The sequence below is a fragment of the Nicotiana tomentosiformis genome, chromosome 3 (genome assembly GCF_000390325.3).
Source record: "Nicotiana tomentosiformis chromosome 3, ASM39032v3, whole genome shotgun sequence".
In the NCBI taxonomy this organism is placed as follows: Eukaryota; Viridiplantae; Streptophyta; class Magnoliopsida; order Solanales; family Solanaceae; genus Nicotiana; species Nicotiana tomentosiformis.
Window position 1 is genome coordinate 104,630,464 of NC_090814.1, and position 17,677 is coordinate 104,648,140.

At 39.8% G+C, this 17,677-nt stretch overlaps 1 protein-coding gene across 2 annotated transcripts; it reads right to left on the reverse strand.

Annotated features, from left to right (window-relative positions):
- Nucleotides 1-1,519: 1,519 nt before the first annotated feature.
- LOC104105630 (phytochrome-associated serine/threonine-protein phosphatase 3) lies at nucleotides 1,520-7,543 on the reverse strand. 2 transcript variants are annotated; one of them, XM_009613977.4, is made up of 10 exons: nucleotides 7,216-7,543; nucleotides 5,380-5,526; nucleotides 5,208-5,275; nucleotides 4,627-4,684; nucleotides 3,702-3,812; nucleotides 3,569-3,619; nucleotides 2,988-3,131; nucleotides 2,819-2,914; nucleotides 2,662-2,733; nucleotides 1,520-1,997 (listed from the first exon to the last, which is right to left on the reverse strand). In XM_009613977.4, exons 1-10 carry the CDS (start codon nucleotides 7,294-7,296, stop codon nucleotides 1,914-1,916), a joined length of 912 nt encoding a protein of 303 aa, XP_009612272.1. In that variant the 5' UTR covers nucleotides 7,297-7,543; the 3' UTR covers nucleotides 1,520-1,913. The 2 variants fall into 2 exon arrangements, with proteins under 2 accessions (XP_009612272.1, XP_070053491.1); XM_070197390.1 differs by lacking the exon at nucleotides 7,216-7,543 and adding an exon at nucleotides 5,763-5,898.
- Nucleotides 7,544-17,677: the final 10,134 nt, after the last annotated feature.

Consider the following 17,677-nt stretch of genomic DNA (forward strand, 5'->3'; position numbering starts at 1 on the left):
AAATGATAAATACAAAAATATAAAGATACTATTAGGATGTTATACATAAGATAAGCACATATATATATATATATATATATATATATATATATACACACACACACACACACACACACACATCTCTTTATACTTTTGATGAATTCAAATTATAATTTAGTATGTACGGAAAGAGGGGGATAGAGATAATTTTATGATATTTATATTTTAAATTAGTTAAAAAATAAAATATAAATAAATAACACTCAAGAAAACTATCATTAGTATTAAGTACTTGCTAATTCAATAATAAAAATAAAAAGGATCAAATAATTTATTTGATTACTATTTGATGTGTCTCCTTTAATTTTGTATATATTGTGTTATATTTTTATACACTATATTAAATAATAAAATACAACTAATATTTATTAAGTTAATATGATATATTAGATCATAATTTTATAAGATTAATATTCTGTCAAATTATCTGCGCATCGCGCGGGTTCTTATACTAGTATTATTAATGTATTTTTCCTTCTCTTTTAAGCCGATAAAAGACAATAAAGATTTATTTTTGACCATATTTATAAAAAGATAATCACATATAGATGCTGCCATAGATAATAGGTCAATCGATTTGTTCTTCTTGCTAAACATATACCAACACATGAAAAATTGTATCTTAAACTCTAATAGATTGAATGAATTAAATTTGTATTTCACATGAAAAAAAAAACAGACCAAAAAACTGAATTTATTGCTTTGGTTGGATTTGTATATTTAACAAACCGAGATAGCGAATTTAGTATTGGTCTAGATAAAAATCAAACCAAACCAACCCATGAAAAATCCATATCTACAAGTATGCAACTTAAACAGCGCTCCATTTTGCAAAGAATTGATCAAAGCGTGAATCAGTTTGCAATTGATAATTAGTTTCTATGTTATGCTTTCTAATAATTGAATAGCGGGCGATATAAATTCTTACGGCTTCACTTCAGAAAAGAGAACAACGATCACGTTAGAAGTACATACTACGTACTTCTACAAGGAAACAGAACCTCATTGCCAAGCATTAAATTCAAAGCCCCAAAAAAAGAGTTTAGCAAATGGCTAAAACAACTAGGCAATGATAGGCAGCTTTGCATAGATTGATTCTGTTCAATCCGGATTAGGGGGCAACTTGTACACAGCTTAGTGGATTATCCAAAAAAGAAAAATGACTGAAATGAATAAGAAAGAAAAATAGGCAGCAAATTGTCCCTTACATACCAATTAACCATATCTCAATCCAAACTGAAAAATACAGGTAATACCGACATCAAAGAACTTAAGATAATGCAAATAGGTCTCTCCAAACAGCGTTACTAGGTTGTGGATAATGCAACTGCAAAGGTGTTCAACTATCTTACTTCAAGGATAAAGTACCTATTCAGAAGCAAAAGAAAGAAGCGAACACATTTAACCACTTGATTATGGAAACACGTCCTCAGTAGCTGCAACTTCTCATATTTCTAAGTTATACGAAATATCACACTGATTAGCCCCATAATATACCCAGCTTTTATCCGATCTTGAATTATAAATGAACAATAATCTTCAAGTTAAAGTTGACGAGAAAATAAAATGTACATCTAGCCAAACGCAAGCAAGAAATCTAAAGAATGTAATCTGGTCAGGGTACAAATCACCAATATGACACAGGTAAAAATAATTATGGAACAGATGGGAGCAACATTCAAGGCCATTGTAGATACATAGCACAAACTATTCAGAGCCAGCAGGGTCGCCCAGACAAGCTAGGGCATGCACCACCATCTTGTGAAACGACGTATTCAGTCCCCTCCAGGTAGACAGTTTCCTTAAATTTTCCATCGATAAGGAGGGGCGCATGAAATCAGAAATAACATCAGAAGAAAGTGCGAACGTTCCACTTATAAGAAATAGGGCACTCCTGTCCTGGGACCTCTCATCTGGTTGTTTTCTTCTGTTTCAGAGAAGAACTTAACCTCTCTCTCCTGATAAAACCATACAAAAATTAGAAAAGAAAGCAGCAAGGAAATAAAGAGAGCTAACACACCACAATTATAAATGCCAAGGGGGATTTAGATAAAGAGAGACAGCAGTAAGAATGCATTCCAAAATGTTGGAGACTTGGACCATAGGACAAGTAGACATGACAATTGCCTAATATGCTCTCCATTTTTCCTATCACCTAGCTTACTATTCCAACACCACATGCAGTTCCAGTTCCTTCATCTTAGAAGTTTCATTTCCATCCCTAATGCAACCAAAATGCTTCAGGCATCAAAACTGGGCCATAAACTCTTAAACGTGTGTCCAAGTCCTATGACTCGTCTCATCTACACTAAAGGACATTGTCGCAAAACTAAGACAAAATGAAACGGAGGGAGTAACAGGTTTCTCCAAATATCAGAATGACATTATGTCCTAGACATAAAAAGAATTCCTGTGCTCACAATACAATTGGCAGACTTACTGTACACATATATAACAACACATGTCGACTTGAATATATAAATAAAATTAGATGAATACAACTGTGACAGCCCAATGATAAGCAGATATCAAGCAACAGAAAGGTCAGTGCTAAGCAATCCTGAAATTCAGACAGGCTAACAAGTAGAAGGTACATAAATGTGTGAAAACTAGCAATACTACCATATTCTCATTGAAGCTCAATATTGAAGCTACATTTCCACATCGGTAACAATAGTTGGGGGCAGACCACACCTGCATGTACAAAAAGCAATGGTAACACAATTTCATTATATGCTACACGTCAGATGACCAACGCAACAAAGAAATGGTTACTCACTGTCACCAGTCCTTTATCCTGAAACATGTACTTCAAACCTTCCTGGACAAGTTGGTGAGCTCGGCAAACTAGATCCAGTTTATTAATGTGATTAAACTGCAAAACATGCATAATATTTATTATTTGAAACAATAATCAAAACTACAATTAACATCTCATGCTTACATACCTCAGTGGTAACCCTGGATCCAAAAAGCCAACCTGCTCCTCGAGGACTTACTGCCCATGTTTCAATATCTTCAGGGTCACTCCACATAAGGTCACAGAAAGGCCCTTCATGGGGAATTTCGCAATTGCGTTCAATGACTCTGATCTGCCATATCATTAACAAAGAAAGAAGAAACATTAGCTCTAGATGTGCCAACATATTGAATACAGAAGATAGATGATACTAATTGAAGAAAAAAAACATAAATTAGAAACAAAATAATTAAAAGCATTGATATCAGCACACTGAATTCCAGTGAATCCTTAAGTACCAAGTAACAGAGGATAAGGAGCTCACAGAATCTCCAGATACGCAACAGGCTGTGAGATATTAAATTACATGACATAAGCAACTTGCAAGATTTTCACCTTCATTCCTACATTTATATACACTAACTGCATCGGAGTCCGTTTGGAGTAAAAAAAGGGTTGATTTCTTTCTAGTACAGTGAAGATATATCGAATCCATGCACTTGAATAATTTGAAACTTGTTACAAAAAAGAAACAGAATCGTAAAAACATCCAAGTCCAAGTCAACAGACCTGATCAATAGTTCTAACATCAGGAGAAAGTCCACCGTGGACACATAATACCTGTATGGGAAGAAAGACAAACATTAATAGGATTAGAAAATATGGCAAGTGGTTAATGTTTATCTAGGGTGCTAGAACATACTGTTCCGTCTATGATTGCCGAGAGAGTTAGATAGTCAAAAACATCGGTGCAGTACCGCCAAGCATTTGCATTACCATACTTCCTTTGGCATTCATCGTAGAATCCATAGACCTATTATAACACGTAAAATGCAAAGCTGATCAGAAAATAGCACATCTAGGAAATGCTTCCTTCACATAGCATGTATCTCCACTACGAGGAAAAAAAATTCCCTGAAGTTGAAGTAGGAAAGGGAACAAAGCCACAGGCAGCAGCATTAAGCGGCGGTAATACCACCAACAAGAACAGTAAAGAAACCTTGAACTAAAATTCAAATAATAAAAAATTTACATTCAAAGTGCTGGCTGTGCAAACTTGATAATCCACTTGTATGTTCCCTTAATAAAATAGATAGCCAGAAATGTGAGTTGAGAAATCTTTTTTAAAGCACAGAAAGAAACACCAGTTGCTCTTTGCAACTAACCATCCTCAATGACCTTTCTATAACTTCAAAGGTAGGATCCAAAATAACAAAACACCTAGCTAATAATGTGGCAACAAGTAATCACTAGAAGAACACAAATAATAAAAATTTAGAAACTTGTCCAGACACCATTTATATGAGGAAGAAAAACCCTCATGAAGCATGATATTTTTTATCATGTAGTTCCCTCATGAAGCATGCTTTAAGCCCATGATCTCTCAAATGGTTAATCTTGACCACATCTATGAGACCTAGCATCTAGCGCCTACACTTCACAATGACAGCATAGACAATTGCTTCTTCAAGGGAAAAAGATTTTTTTTTTTTTTTGTGTGTGTGTGTGTGTGTGGGGGGGGGGGGGGGGGGAGCATGAGGTAAAGAATCTTGACCACATCTATGAGACCTAGCATCTATCGCCTATACTTCACATGTAGGCATTTTTTACGGGATAGTATCCATTACCTGTGTTAGTTGCCTGCTCTCATGATTTCCACGTAACAGAGTAATGTTGGCTGGGTATCTGACGGCAAGTAAAAGCCAAGAAAGATAAATAATTAAGAATGAATGTCATTTCATCTTTTAACAAAAAAAAACATCCAGAGAGTAAGCAGCACGAGCATTTGGTTAACTGAAGCAGCACAGATAATGTGAAATGTGAATCCTCTTGAACATGAGGTAACAATTTTATACAAAGTGGAAAGGTAAAGGGGAACTATCAGAACATTTTGGCAGAACCAAAATTATAATAAAGGAGTAGTTTCTTTCAGAATCCTCTTGAACTTGACAAATGGTGTTCAGATTATATATATTTTTTTGGTAATAAGTGAAAGAAAAACATGAATGTTACAAGGTTCCCAGGTCATAGCATTATTTTCAAGCCACAGCTTCAAACTGACAGCAACAGAGCCGTGCCTTTCCTAATTTAACTTTTCTAAGAAATACCAGTCAACAAAAAAAGTCTATTGATTGTTGCAGAAAAGAAACACGAACCATGGACAAGTGATATCAAATTGCATTCAAATGTTCCATTCCATAGTCCATACCTTGCTTTAAGGAGCAACAAAATTGTAAAAACTTCTAGACTATTGTATCCACGATCAACAAAATCTCCCTGGCCAAAAACAAAAAAACTCTTACAACAGAACGTAACCAGAGTAGCGGCTGGAAGTTCATGAAAAACTAATCCATAACAATCCATATCTAGTGTAAGTTTACCATGAAAATGTAATTCGTCTCTGGTACATGACCTCCAGTCTGGAAGAGTTTCATTAGATCATGAAACTGGCCATGGATGTCTCCACAAACAGTAACTGGACTATTAACAGGTTGCACATTTGACTCCTCTATCAGGATTTCCTTAACCTGGCAGTAACATGTTTTAGAAGCAAATAAAGGATTAATAGTGGGTTCTCAAGGAAAACAGCATCTAATGCTCGACTGGAACATTATTGTCACAAATGCTAAAAGATGGACCACAACATCTGCCTAGGTACCCTTATCTAAAAAAATAAAACATCTGCCGAGGTACAGCCCATCAATGCTACAAAAATTTCATTAATACAACTATTAAGCAGGGAGAAGACACCAAACTAATATACCTCAAGTTATTAATCGCAAATGCAATCAGAATATTCTCCTGTGAACAATACCCATATAAGCGGAAAATTTAGAAATCCTTTGCTGCAATGAACCATACTTCAGAATATACCCTTTAAATTGTTTTACACTCAAGCAGCACAGAATAGCCACATATCCAAAAAAAAAAAAGGCAGACATTAGAATTCTGAACCTTATAAGAAATATGCAAGAGAACAAACCAAATAACTTATAAATCAAACATCATATGATGTTAAAAAATAATCCAATTTTCTATGCGATTAAAGAACAATTGAATCAAATATATGAGCAAAAATAAACTTGAAAAACTTAGCAGTGTGACCTATTTTATACGACCAATCACCCGCACTCCAACCACAAATATAAGCAAATAACTTCTACATAATCCAATACAACATTTTCTTAATCCCTAAGCCCTTGGTACAGCTAATTTTTTCTTTCCATGGCAGAGATAAATCAAACTGTGAAACTAAATGTGTTAAACATAAACCGCCTTTTAGATTTGATTGTCGCATTAACTTCTTTAGGTCACAGGATTACATGGAATTGTACTAAAGAAAAGCTCCCTATCAATAAAAGTTACTTGAAAGAGGGAGACAAACCCATGTCCCTACAAAAAACCACCGAGTCAATAAGCTAGACATAATTCAGTTGAGAAGAAGGGGAAATGGTGTGGAATTGGCTAGAGAGAAACAATGAAGATGATAACACAGGCTATTAAAACTAGATCCACTCTGACTTCTCCCTGGTGGCTTAGGGCCGACTGCTAGACTCTATGATCATCACAGCGCCACAAACTTTAGCCACTATCATTGACCACCCACGTTTATTACAGCTTGAATTTCAATCAAATGCACATATGCAAGAAAAGGAGAAATACTCGGTCATTGCAAAGTTTTTACCAATAACTTAAACCGACTATGTGTGCTTAAACAAAGCATTGTTCTTTTGAAATTATCGGAGCCCATCTGGTTAATGTGCAACCAACACAATTAAACCCTTAGGCAATAACTCCAATATAATGCAAACACGTAAAAGATTACAATAACCATTTTCCCAAAATAGCACAAGCTACAAATCCAGGATTCTTTAAAACGGGAATGCAAACCCACGTGAGGTACATACCCAAAAAACATATACATAACTTTCTTAAGTTGAAATTAGACACGAACATAAAGTAAAAGCAATAAACTAAGGCTACACCCATAGTAACATCAATTCGTAATTTATTTTATCATGCGCGCACCTCAACTAAATTCCACGAGTACCTGCTACCTACCAGGTAACTCTGTCTACCAAGTATTGAAAGCATCAAGTCGTAATTTATTCATTCAAAATTCGATAAACCCAATATTGGTATCAGGCAAACAAACCCTAGCCAATCAAACAACTTTCATTAAGGGAAAAAGTGTTTTTGAAGTAGAAACGGCATACATATTCACAAAGGAGCTGAAGCTCGTCCTCGGCCAAGTGCTGCCCGTCTTTCACCTTCGTTATCCACTGATCCAAATCCATCTGCCCCTTTTCTAAATCTACTGCTCTGCCAATCAAATAATTATTTGTTTCTAAATGCAATTATTTCCCCAAATGAAGAGTCGACTGATAGAGCAAGTCTTTACAACGAAGTGAATCTTTCAGAATCTGCCCCAAAACCCAAAAGGAGAATACAGAGAGTAGAGAGAGGTGGGGGTATCTCCCTTCAGATTCAATGGATTTTGAAACCCTGGGCAAAACTCGAGATTTTACGAAGTACTGTTGGGACTCTTTTGCCCTTTCAGTCATAACCCATTTTTGAAGGTGCGCTTTTTTTTTTTTGATTTGCTTTATGTTCGAGTAATTTGGGTTCGCGTCAAAACATTTTAATTCCACATATACAAATATGACATTTTCATTCACGTGACTCGAATTGGTGGTAGCTGCACGACTTTAGTACGAGACTTTTTCTATTAGATATTCAAAATAATTACATATCGTATAATTATTTTCTACTAAATATTTAAAATAATAAACTAGAAAAATAAAAGAGCAGTACGAGTTCCACAACACTTGCATAAAGAAACTAGATGAGGTATGCACTATATTGTTACAGGACATGTGAAAAATAACTCTGTTGAAACACACAAAAGCGAAGCATAAAATAATCCTTTGCAAATTGTTTACCATAAATTTCGAGTAACAATTAAACCTATTTAGTGGTTTTAAAGATACGTGATTTAATCCAATACCAATTGATAAACAAGGAATTGAATGTATAGTCTAAATAGTAAAATAAATCAAACCAATGTTCTAACAGTGTTTTCGATCTTGATTCGGGATGGTCTCGAGGTTGGGTAAAAATAACAGTAAAGAACAGAAAATAAACAATGATGAACAGTAATAGATAGTAAGTGAAATAGAGAGCAGCGTTTTTGTATATGTTTTTCAGTGAATCCATCCCCCCTACAAATGAAGGGATCCCTCTTTATATAGTAGAGGAATCCTAAATAAGGTACAATTCTAATAACGGAAATAAATCCCATGATTGGCGTCAATAATCGCTTGATTCGATCTGTTCCGGGATTTCTGTCGAGATCTTCGGTCGGTTGCTAATATTTTGCCATTCCGTTATTATGCCTTACTCGAAGTCGGTCATGCTCGGTCTCGATCTTCAGCGAGCACTTCGATCTTCATGCTCCATACTCTACCATTGAGCTCGAGCCTTGTCTATTACGAGCTTACTCTCGAGGCAGCTCCTCGTGCCTATGAAATCTGACATGCCCGATATCGACCGTATACAGATAGTCCCCGCATTTCTTGGAATAAAATGATAAGAAACGGTTTGAGCCTTGATTTTCCGAAACCTCGATCATGACATCGTCCTTATGACGTAAGTGACGGGTGTGATCGAAACGTCCCGTCAGTTTAGTTCCCCAAATCATTAATGCTTGTCAGTTAGCGGTCGACCACTAACGCCACCGAACTGTCGCCGTGAACCTATAAATACCTACTCCTTCATTGAATCAAACTTTACTTTTGCTCTAATCAAACCTCTATGTATTCTCACTCTTTTCGTCTCCTCCTTTTCGTCGTCTGTAGAGCCACCTTCGTTAGCACCGAAACCACCAGTTTTTCATCTTCCTTTGCTCTTCTTTACTTATACAAATGGCGAAAACCTCAAAGACCGTACCGCAAAAGGAGAAAGCTTCTTGCTCCTCTTCCCGGTCGTCCGGCGGCAAGGCGCCGATAGAGCCGCTTCCCCATGAATGTGTTCCCGTCCCGTATACTCTAAAATCCGACTTCAAGGTCGAAAATCCTTCGTCTATCCCAGGCCGATGTAAGCATGTGTCGATGTACATGTGCTCGATATCAAAGTGACACCTCGAGGCCGTGAAGAGGGACTGCAACTGGGGTCCCGAGGTCGTGGTGCAAATTTCTGCTCCCGAAGAGAGCATCACCGCTTATGTGAAGGGGTTCCTAAGTGTTTACACTTACCCCTTTACATTGGGTCCCCTCGACCCAGTGATTATTGATCTCTGTAAAAGATATCAGGTCACCCTCAGCCTAATCCACCCCTCTCTATGGCGCATAGTAATCATGCCGCGCTTCTCTAGCAAGGCCGAGGGGCTAGAGTTTACTCTAAATCACCTCATGCGGTTGTACCAGCCTCAAATCTACCGAGGACTAATCAGGCTCCAACGCCGGTCAACGAAGTCCTTAATCTCGAGCATCGACGAGGATAAGGATCGGGGTTGGATGAGCCGTTTTATATTGGTGAGGATCCGCGACATTATCCCGGAATAGAAGATGTCGTTCCTTGAGGAGTGGAACTTTGACCGTAAGTGATCTTTTATACTTTGTTCTTCGTGCCTTCTTCGACTTCGCCTGACATCCCCTTTCGACATGCAGTTATTCCTTGGATGCCTCAAGCGGTACCTGACCTCGAAGATTGGGTTCGAAAGTTAGCCTCAACTTTCACTTATGCCGAACGCGCATGGCGTGATTTGGCAAAGGGCAGATGGGAGGCCAAGAACCGCGGTAAGGATATCCTTTTTCATGTTCTGAAACTCTTTTTATACTTCATTTGTCACTAATTTTCTTTCATGCAGACCTGACCAAGGATGCCATTTTGAGGCCTTCAAGTGGCGAGGAAGAAACCAAGTCCCCAGTTCTGAAGTCAGGGGAAAACAAGAAGAGGAAAACTGCCTCGCAGTCCGAGGACCCCAAGCCCAAACTTCGAAGGGTGAGGAGGAAAGTAATTGCTCTCACGATGGACTCGGTTCAAAAACTAAGAGACGAAGAAGAGGAAGAAGAGGAAAATGCCCCGGCACCGACGGACCGACCTAGAAAAGCCGTCGAGGTCACCAAACCTTCTGAGCCGACGGCGGCTGATAAAATCAAGCCTCGTGTCGAGGAGGCTTCCAAAAGGAAATCGGGTGAGGATCCCGAATTACCAGAGGTCGAGATCATTTCTCGGCCATCTGCAACTACACCAGACGGGGACGGTTCTGAGACTGTGAAGATCGATCAGAGCGTCCCGAGCAACTTGCTCGGGACCATGACAGCAGGTCACTTGCCTTCTCTTTCCACTTTTTCTGAGGAGGCACTAAGGGAAGCTCAAGAGTTGAAGACCCCTGAGGTGAAGGCTCTAGCGTAGGGGATCCCTTTCGGGATTGCTTTACTGGAGTCGATGATGCCTCTGATATCAGTGACGCTTCTATTCTTTTAGAAGAGGCCCAACGTCTCTTATCTCGGGTAAGAATCAGTTTACTGCACTTCTTTTCTTTACTCTTTTTTTTTCTCTTTTTCTCTAAATCTGACTTGTGTTTTCCTTTTTGTATAGGCCTTCGCCAAGTTTCGAGCTGACCTTAGCCAGTGTGAAACCGAGCTCCAAAAGGTCTCGTAGGAGAGGAACGCACTAAAGATTCTTTGCGGCCAAAAAGACGAAACTATAAAGGACCTTCAAGCGGATTTGGCCAAGGCTCATGAGGCAAATAACTGAACCCCGAAGGCACACTTTGCGGGGTTCAGTTTCAGGTTGTACCTTTGAAGTCGATCAAATAATTTCCCCAAATATGCTATATGATCTGTGCTTCTTTTGGATTTGATGATGATGTCATCCACGTACACCTCTATCTCCTTGTGTAGCATGTTATGGACGTCATATAAGTGGCTCCAGCATTCTTTAGGCCAAACGACATCATTTTTGTAGCAATACACTCCCCATGGTGTAATAAAGGTTGTCTTTTCGGCGTCCTCTTCATCCATCCAGATTTGATGATATCCCGCGAAGCAATCCACAAAGGATTAATGTGTAAATAGTCAGACCCGAAGGGGAAGGGGCTAACTCTATTTGTTTTGCAGAAAATAAGGCACGAAGTTCCCAGGTTCGGCATGGTTCAGAACATCCCACCTTTGCTTCTTGATTGGTGGAAGAACCTCTCACCTAGTGACCAGAATCATGTGAAAAGGGTCCTTAGAAATTTACCTTCCTTATTAGACATCCGGCCAAATAACGCATTGATTGAGGCCGCCACTATGTTTTGGGATGAGAAAAGAGTTGTCTTTCACTTTGGTAATGTAGATATAACCCCTCTCTTAGAGAAAATAGGAGGCTTCGCTAGGCTGCCATGGGATAGTCCGGGTTTATTAGTACCAGAAAATCGCACTCCCCGCGGTTTTTTGAAAATGATGGGTTTCAAGAAGAATTATGAATTACTTTGTCTGAAGAGTCATACATACCATTTGAATTCCTTTATGAACGTTATAGGCATAGCAAGTCATATCGCTTTCACCATGATAAACTTGCCATTACTTCTTTGGGCTGGACACACCGCCGAGTTTTTGTGTTCATTGTCTGTTTCTTGGGGTTGCTGATATTTCCGATGAAAAGGGGGAAGATCCACACTCGTTTAGCCATGGTCGCTAGGACTCTAATGGAAGGAATTGAAGGACAAACTTACACTATTATCCCCATGATCTTGGCCGAAATGTACCGAGCTCTAGATCGATGCAAGTGGGGGTATGGGCATTTAGAGGGCTCTAATCTGTTGCTACATGCTTGGTTATTAGAACATTTCCAGAGGGGTGAATATCGTTAGGAACTTCTGCGACGACCATTGCATGACTACATAGCCTGCCATCATCCCAAAAGAATGACATTTATCCCAGATAGGTTCGTGCAACCTGGAAATGCTGTGAGCTGGGTGCGTTTCTTCAGCAATTTGACTGGCGAAAGGGTACATTGGATGTTCGAATAGTTCCCTAGCAGCGAGTTCATCATCAGGTCAAGAGAAACCACTCATTTAGTGTTGATCGGGTTAAGAGGAATTTATCCTTATTCTCCTATAAGAGTAATGAAGCAAGCGAGAATAAAGTAGGTTATACCTCGGGTTTCCAACATGGTCCAGTATAAAGCGGACTTTAAAAGGAACATCATTCCATTCAAGTTCGAGGCGCAGCATATGTGGAATCAAAAGGTCGTTGTAGAGAAAGACACTATCGAGTCAGACAGGTACCATGCCGGCCATATATACTTCTACCCGTCGTGGTTGGTCGATGATATAGCGGGAGATGTCAAACTAGGGATTAATCTAGAAAATAGGGTTATCGATGGCGTTGCTGAAGCTCAAGTCAAGTATAGGATGCTACGCAAGAGGGTTTTTGAGTCTGAAGCTAGACATTTGGAACAACACAAAGTGGATACGGAAGCTATCGGCGAATGGAAAGAAATTGCTACTAAATCAATAGAAAAGATTGGAATATTTGGAGCAAGGGTTAATGGAACTCAAAGGAAGATGAGGAATAGGGTCTCAGATTGTCAGAATACGGAAGGCGCTGAGGGAGGGCACCTAGCAAGGGTTTACCTACTATTGGGCATGCACGACCTGGGGAACTTGATTGATGGATCCAAGAGGGCCAAGCATGGAGAAGGTCCCTCCGGAGCCGAATAGATTAGGAAATGATGTTCTTTACTGCTTTTTAGCTTAGTTTTAGATTTCGAATGTAATAGGGCAAATGCCATTAGTGAATTTTTTATTATTGTCGTTTTAGTAAGGATTTGATCCATTTTCGCATTAATGAAATGACATAATTATTGGCATCAATTTTCTCCAAGTCTATGTGTCGCTTAGGCCTACCTCGGGCACAACAAGGTCCCCCAAATTAGGACGCGAATTTATTTACTGATTCTGCAACACATGTTCAATATTGCAAGCATTATTTCAATATCCCTTACTAACTTGGTTACCTTTTTGTTTTTCTTTTCTTTGTTTATTCCATTCCCCAAAGGTTGGTATGTGCATACTGGAATCATCCGCATATCATACTAGATCTAGAGGTCCTCCACCTCCTCCTCCACCAAGTGATCCTAAAGGCAAAAGCAAAGGGAAAGAAAAAATAGACGATTTAAGTGGTATCATAAAGGACAACGCAAAGAATGTTGAAACCTCGGACGGTTGGAATACTCTAGCACAGAACGAATTGGTCCTACGTATGGAACATAAAATATTGGAACTAAAAGGGGAATTTGAGCAGGTACAGAACTTGGCAAACCTTTCCCTCACCCTAAATGTCCTTCACATCAACCAACAAAACACAAACGCCCAAAACTCGACACCTCCCCAAAACACGCAGAATCAAAACCCACCACCGAATCCTCCCGCACCACATCAATTTTAACACCTTCTCAGAACCACAACCCTCCACCGATACCTACTCCTCAACAACACCATCACCACCCAACTCAATACCCACAAACAACCATATACCACACCCTTCAGAATGCACCACAGCCTACTCATGACCCGCAAAACTCAACCAATGACCACAATTACGCCTAGATTCCTGGAGTCCACCAAAGCAATCCCATTTATGTGAAAGCCTTACCCCACACCCCACAACAGACCCTATATATACCCGAATCCGCCGAGAAAGACCTGCTCATCAAGAACATGGCAGAGGAACTCAAGAAACTTACTGGCAGGGTTCAAAGTGTCGAAGGGGGCAAAGGCATTGAGGTTTGAATTATGAAGATTTGTGTATTCAGCCAGATGTAGAACTGCCAGAGGGTTTCAAACCTCCTAAGTTTGAAATGTTCGACGGAACTGGTGATCCGAAGGTGCATTTGAGAACATATTGTGACAAGCTTGTAGGAGTTGGCAGGGATGAAAGAATCCGTATGAAGTTGTTCATGAGAAGCCTCACTGGAGACGTCCTATCTTGGTACATCAGTCAGAACCCAAAGAAATGGGTTAATTGGGCGAGCATGGCATCAGATTTCATGGATTGGTTCAGGTTTAACACAGAAAACGCACCAGACGTTTTCTACATTCAAAATCTCAAGAAGAAGCCAACGGAAACTTTCCGCGAATATGCTACTCGGTGGAGGTCTGAAGCTGCAAAAGTAAGGCCAGCGCTGGAAGAAGAACATATGAATAAGTTCTTCGTCAGAGCTCAGGATCCGCAATACTATGAAAGATTGATGGTTATTGAAAACCATAAATTTTTTGATATCATCGAGTTGGGAGAGAGAATAGAAGAAGGGATCAAAAGCGGAATGGTGACAAATTTTGAAGCACTTCAAGCCACAAATAAGGCCCAAAAGTCAGGAGGTATCTCCAAGAAGAAAGAAGTAGGTGCAGTAATGGTAGCCCAAGGTCTGAAGTCTCCTCTCACATACCAAACACCTCCACCCACATATCAGCCTTCACCTCCCAAAAACCAACAACCTGCCACCACTTACCATACCTATAACACCCAACCCGCATACTACCACTCACCACCAGCCCGCCAAAACTATCAAAAACCTAGACCAAATTTTGACCGCAGACCACCCAGACAATACACACCAATTGTTGAATCTATAGACCAGTTGTACGAGAGATTGAAGGTTGCCGGCTATATCACTCCCATTCACGTTGTTGCTACCCAGTGGATTAATCCAAACAATACATGTGCCTATTACTCAGGCATGAAAGGTTATACTATTAATGAGTGTCGTACTTTGAAGGATAAGATTCAGACATTAATTGACACCAAAGTCATACAGGCAAAAGAGGCTGCACCCAATGTCCGTAACAATCCTCTCCCAGATCACATGGGTGGAGGAGTAAACGTGATAGAGACCGATGAAGAATGGGACTCAGAGGGGTTAATTGGACTCATTCGGGAAGGGGATAATTCTGAAACATCTCTAATCACTCTCACACCTATCATGGTACAGACTCATGCACCAATTGAAGTTGAGGTAGCTACACCAACTCTGTTTGATGTTGAAGTAACGACGCCCTTCACCGTGATGGTAGCACTAACGTCATCTTATAAGTCTAATGTTATACCATGGGATTATGTTGCGGAAGAAAGAAGAAAAGGAAAAGAAAAAATAGAAGAAACAGGTGTAGCGCAAAGCATAACCAGAACTGGTAGGGTTTATACACCCGAGCATTTAGGAGGAACGAGCAAAGAAATTGCATCTAAATCACCTGTCATTGAGACTGACCCGGATGACCTTTGGAAAAAGGTGCAAGCAAGGAAATATTCTGTGGTTGATTATCTGAACAAAACCCCTGCTCAAATATCCATTTTATCACTGCTGCAAAACTCCAAGGCACATAGGAATGCCCTGATGAAGGTGTTGAACGAAGCCTATGTACCCAACAACATCACAAGTAGAAAGATGGCCAACATGGTAGGGCAAGTGTTGGAAAGTCACAAGATCACTTTTCATGAATACGAGCTACCACCAGAAGGATTAAGTCACAACATGGCATTGCATATCACAGTGCAGTTTGAAGACAAGTTCATTGCCAGAGTCCTGATAGATGGGTGTTCGAGTCTCAACATCTGTCCACTAACTACTTTGAAAAGGTTGGGTAAAGGTCTGCACGAGATACGAGCAGGAAGTATGAATGTGAAAGCATTTGATGTGTCTCAAAGGGCCACAATTGGAGAGACCAACCTCAGCCTACAGATGGGCCCAACCTGGTTTGATGTTGAGTTTCAAGTGTTGGACATATCTGCTACCTACAACCTATTATTGGGACGACCTTGGATACACGCCGCTAGAGTCGTAATTTCTACTCTACATCAGGTCGTGAAGTTTGAGTGGAACCATCAGGAAGTGATCATCTATGGGGATGGGAGTAATCCCATTTACACCAATCAAATTGTTCCGGTCATTGAGAATAACAGGAAGTTGGGGGGAGAAACATACCATCGCATCGAGCGCATCAACGCAATTGAAAAGGACAAATGGTGGAGCAATAAGATAGAAGGCATATTGGCATGGACATGGTATGAACCTCGCAAAGTTTTGGGTAAGAATCTCCAGGGGATCACCAAACCGATACAGCTAAAGCGTCACGGCACAACTTTTGGGCTTGGGTATGAATACACATGGCACGAGTATCAGAATTGGTCGCCACCATGGCGTGGTCCTTATTACCCTCTAGAGAAACCAATACCACATTTGAGCCAGTCATTTCATCAAGATGACATGATGTGGGAGTCTGAAGAAGATGAAGTTTTAGATGGTATAAGGAATCTGTTTCTGGATGATGAAGACATGGATTGCAGTGCGATAGTTGAGGAGAATAAGGAGGAGGATGAATGCCTCGTTATTCAGACCATGGAGAAGGGAGCTATTCTCAAGAACTTGACTGTTGCACCATCAAGGACCCGCCGAGTACCTGGGTAGCCTGGCAATTAGCATCATTTATTTTAAAAGCAATTTTATGAGCATTTAAGACATTTTCAGTATATTGTTATAAGCATATTTTGTTTGAAATAATTGCTCGGGTCATCGAGCCGTACTTGTTTGACGTTTTCAAGTTTTATCTAATGCATTGTTATTTTTAGTATTTATTACGTTTTTCTCTACAGCATTATTATTACCTATCCCGATGAACTTACAACTGTGACATGTAATGAGACAACGCAACATAAGGATAATGATTCAGAGGATTTGGAGGAGGATATAATACCCGAGGAAATTGTCAGAGAAGTGAAAAACTTTGAAAACAAGCCTAAGTCCAATTTAGATGAGACCCAAATAGTTAATTTGGGAGACTCTGAAACAGTCAAGGAACACGTGTAAGCATTCACCTATCACCATCAGAGAAGGCAGAGTACGTCCGGTTCTTGAAGGAGTATGGGGATATCTTTGCATGGTCGTATGATGATATGACCGGTTTGAGCACGTTCATAGTGGCTCATAAACTACCTACCAACCCTATGTGTCCGCCTGTAAAGCAGAAGCTCAGAAAATTCAAGCCATATATGAGTCTAAAAATATAGAAGGAAGTCACCAAACAGATCAAAGCCAAGGTTCTCAGAGTGGTTGAATATCCGACCTGGTTGGCTAACATTGTGCCAGTTCCAAAGAAAGATGGGAAGGTCAGAGTGTGTGTCGACTTATCGGCATGTTTTCTCCAAGTAATGCACATAACATGATGGTGTCCATTGAGATTATGGAAATCCCGTCGGATTTTGGACAAGGCTTATCTTAGTGGATTATCATGTGGACAACGTCCTAATCCGTACAAGGTTTGACATGATGCATGCATAGTTGATATTGGAGTGAGGTTTCTAGAAGGGTCTAGACCGGTACTCTCAAGTGGACAACTTGATAGGGAAAGGCACGGAACCGTCGACTGCACCGCTGATCGACTAGTTTTTCCGCAAATAAGCCTTTCCAAATTGAAAGGGTAATTTTGGGAAGAGCGCGGACACTCATCAAGTGCCGCTATGGTATTAGTTGGGCACGAGTGGAATATGATGTGAAATATGCTTTATGCAAAGATAATAACACATTGCCAAATTTTTGCATTATAAATATATGAAAGAAATAAACGCAGTATTAAGATAAAACATAAAGGATGTAAAAAAAAGACAAAAGAAGAAGTTAGTTCGTGGAACATAG

Bases quoted from the DNA above. Each gene is read 5' to 3' on its own strand.
- LOC104105630 (XM_009613977.4), bottom strand. From the start codon at position 7,296: ATGGATTTGGATCAGTGGATAACGAAGGTGAAAGACGGGCAGCACTTG. The intron at 5,276-5,379 runs GTAAACTTACAC...GTTTTTGGCCAG, and splicing joins AGACGAATTACATTTTCATG to GGAGATTTTGTTGATCGTGG. The intron at 3,813-4,626 runs GTAATGGATACT...GTGTTATAATAG, and splicing joins AGAGCAGGCAACTAACACAG to GTCTATGGATTCTACGATGA.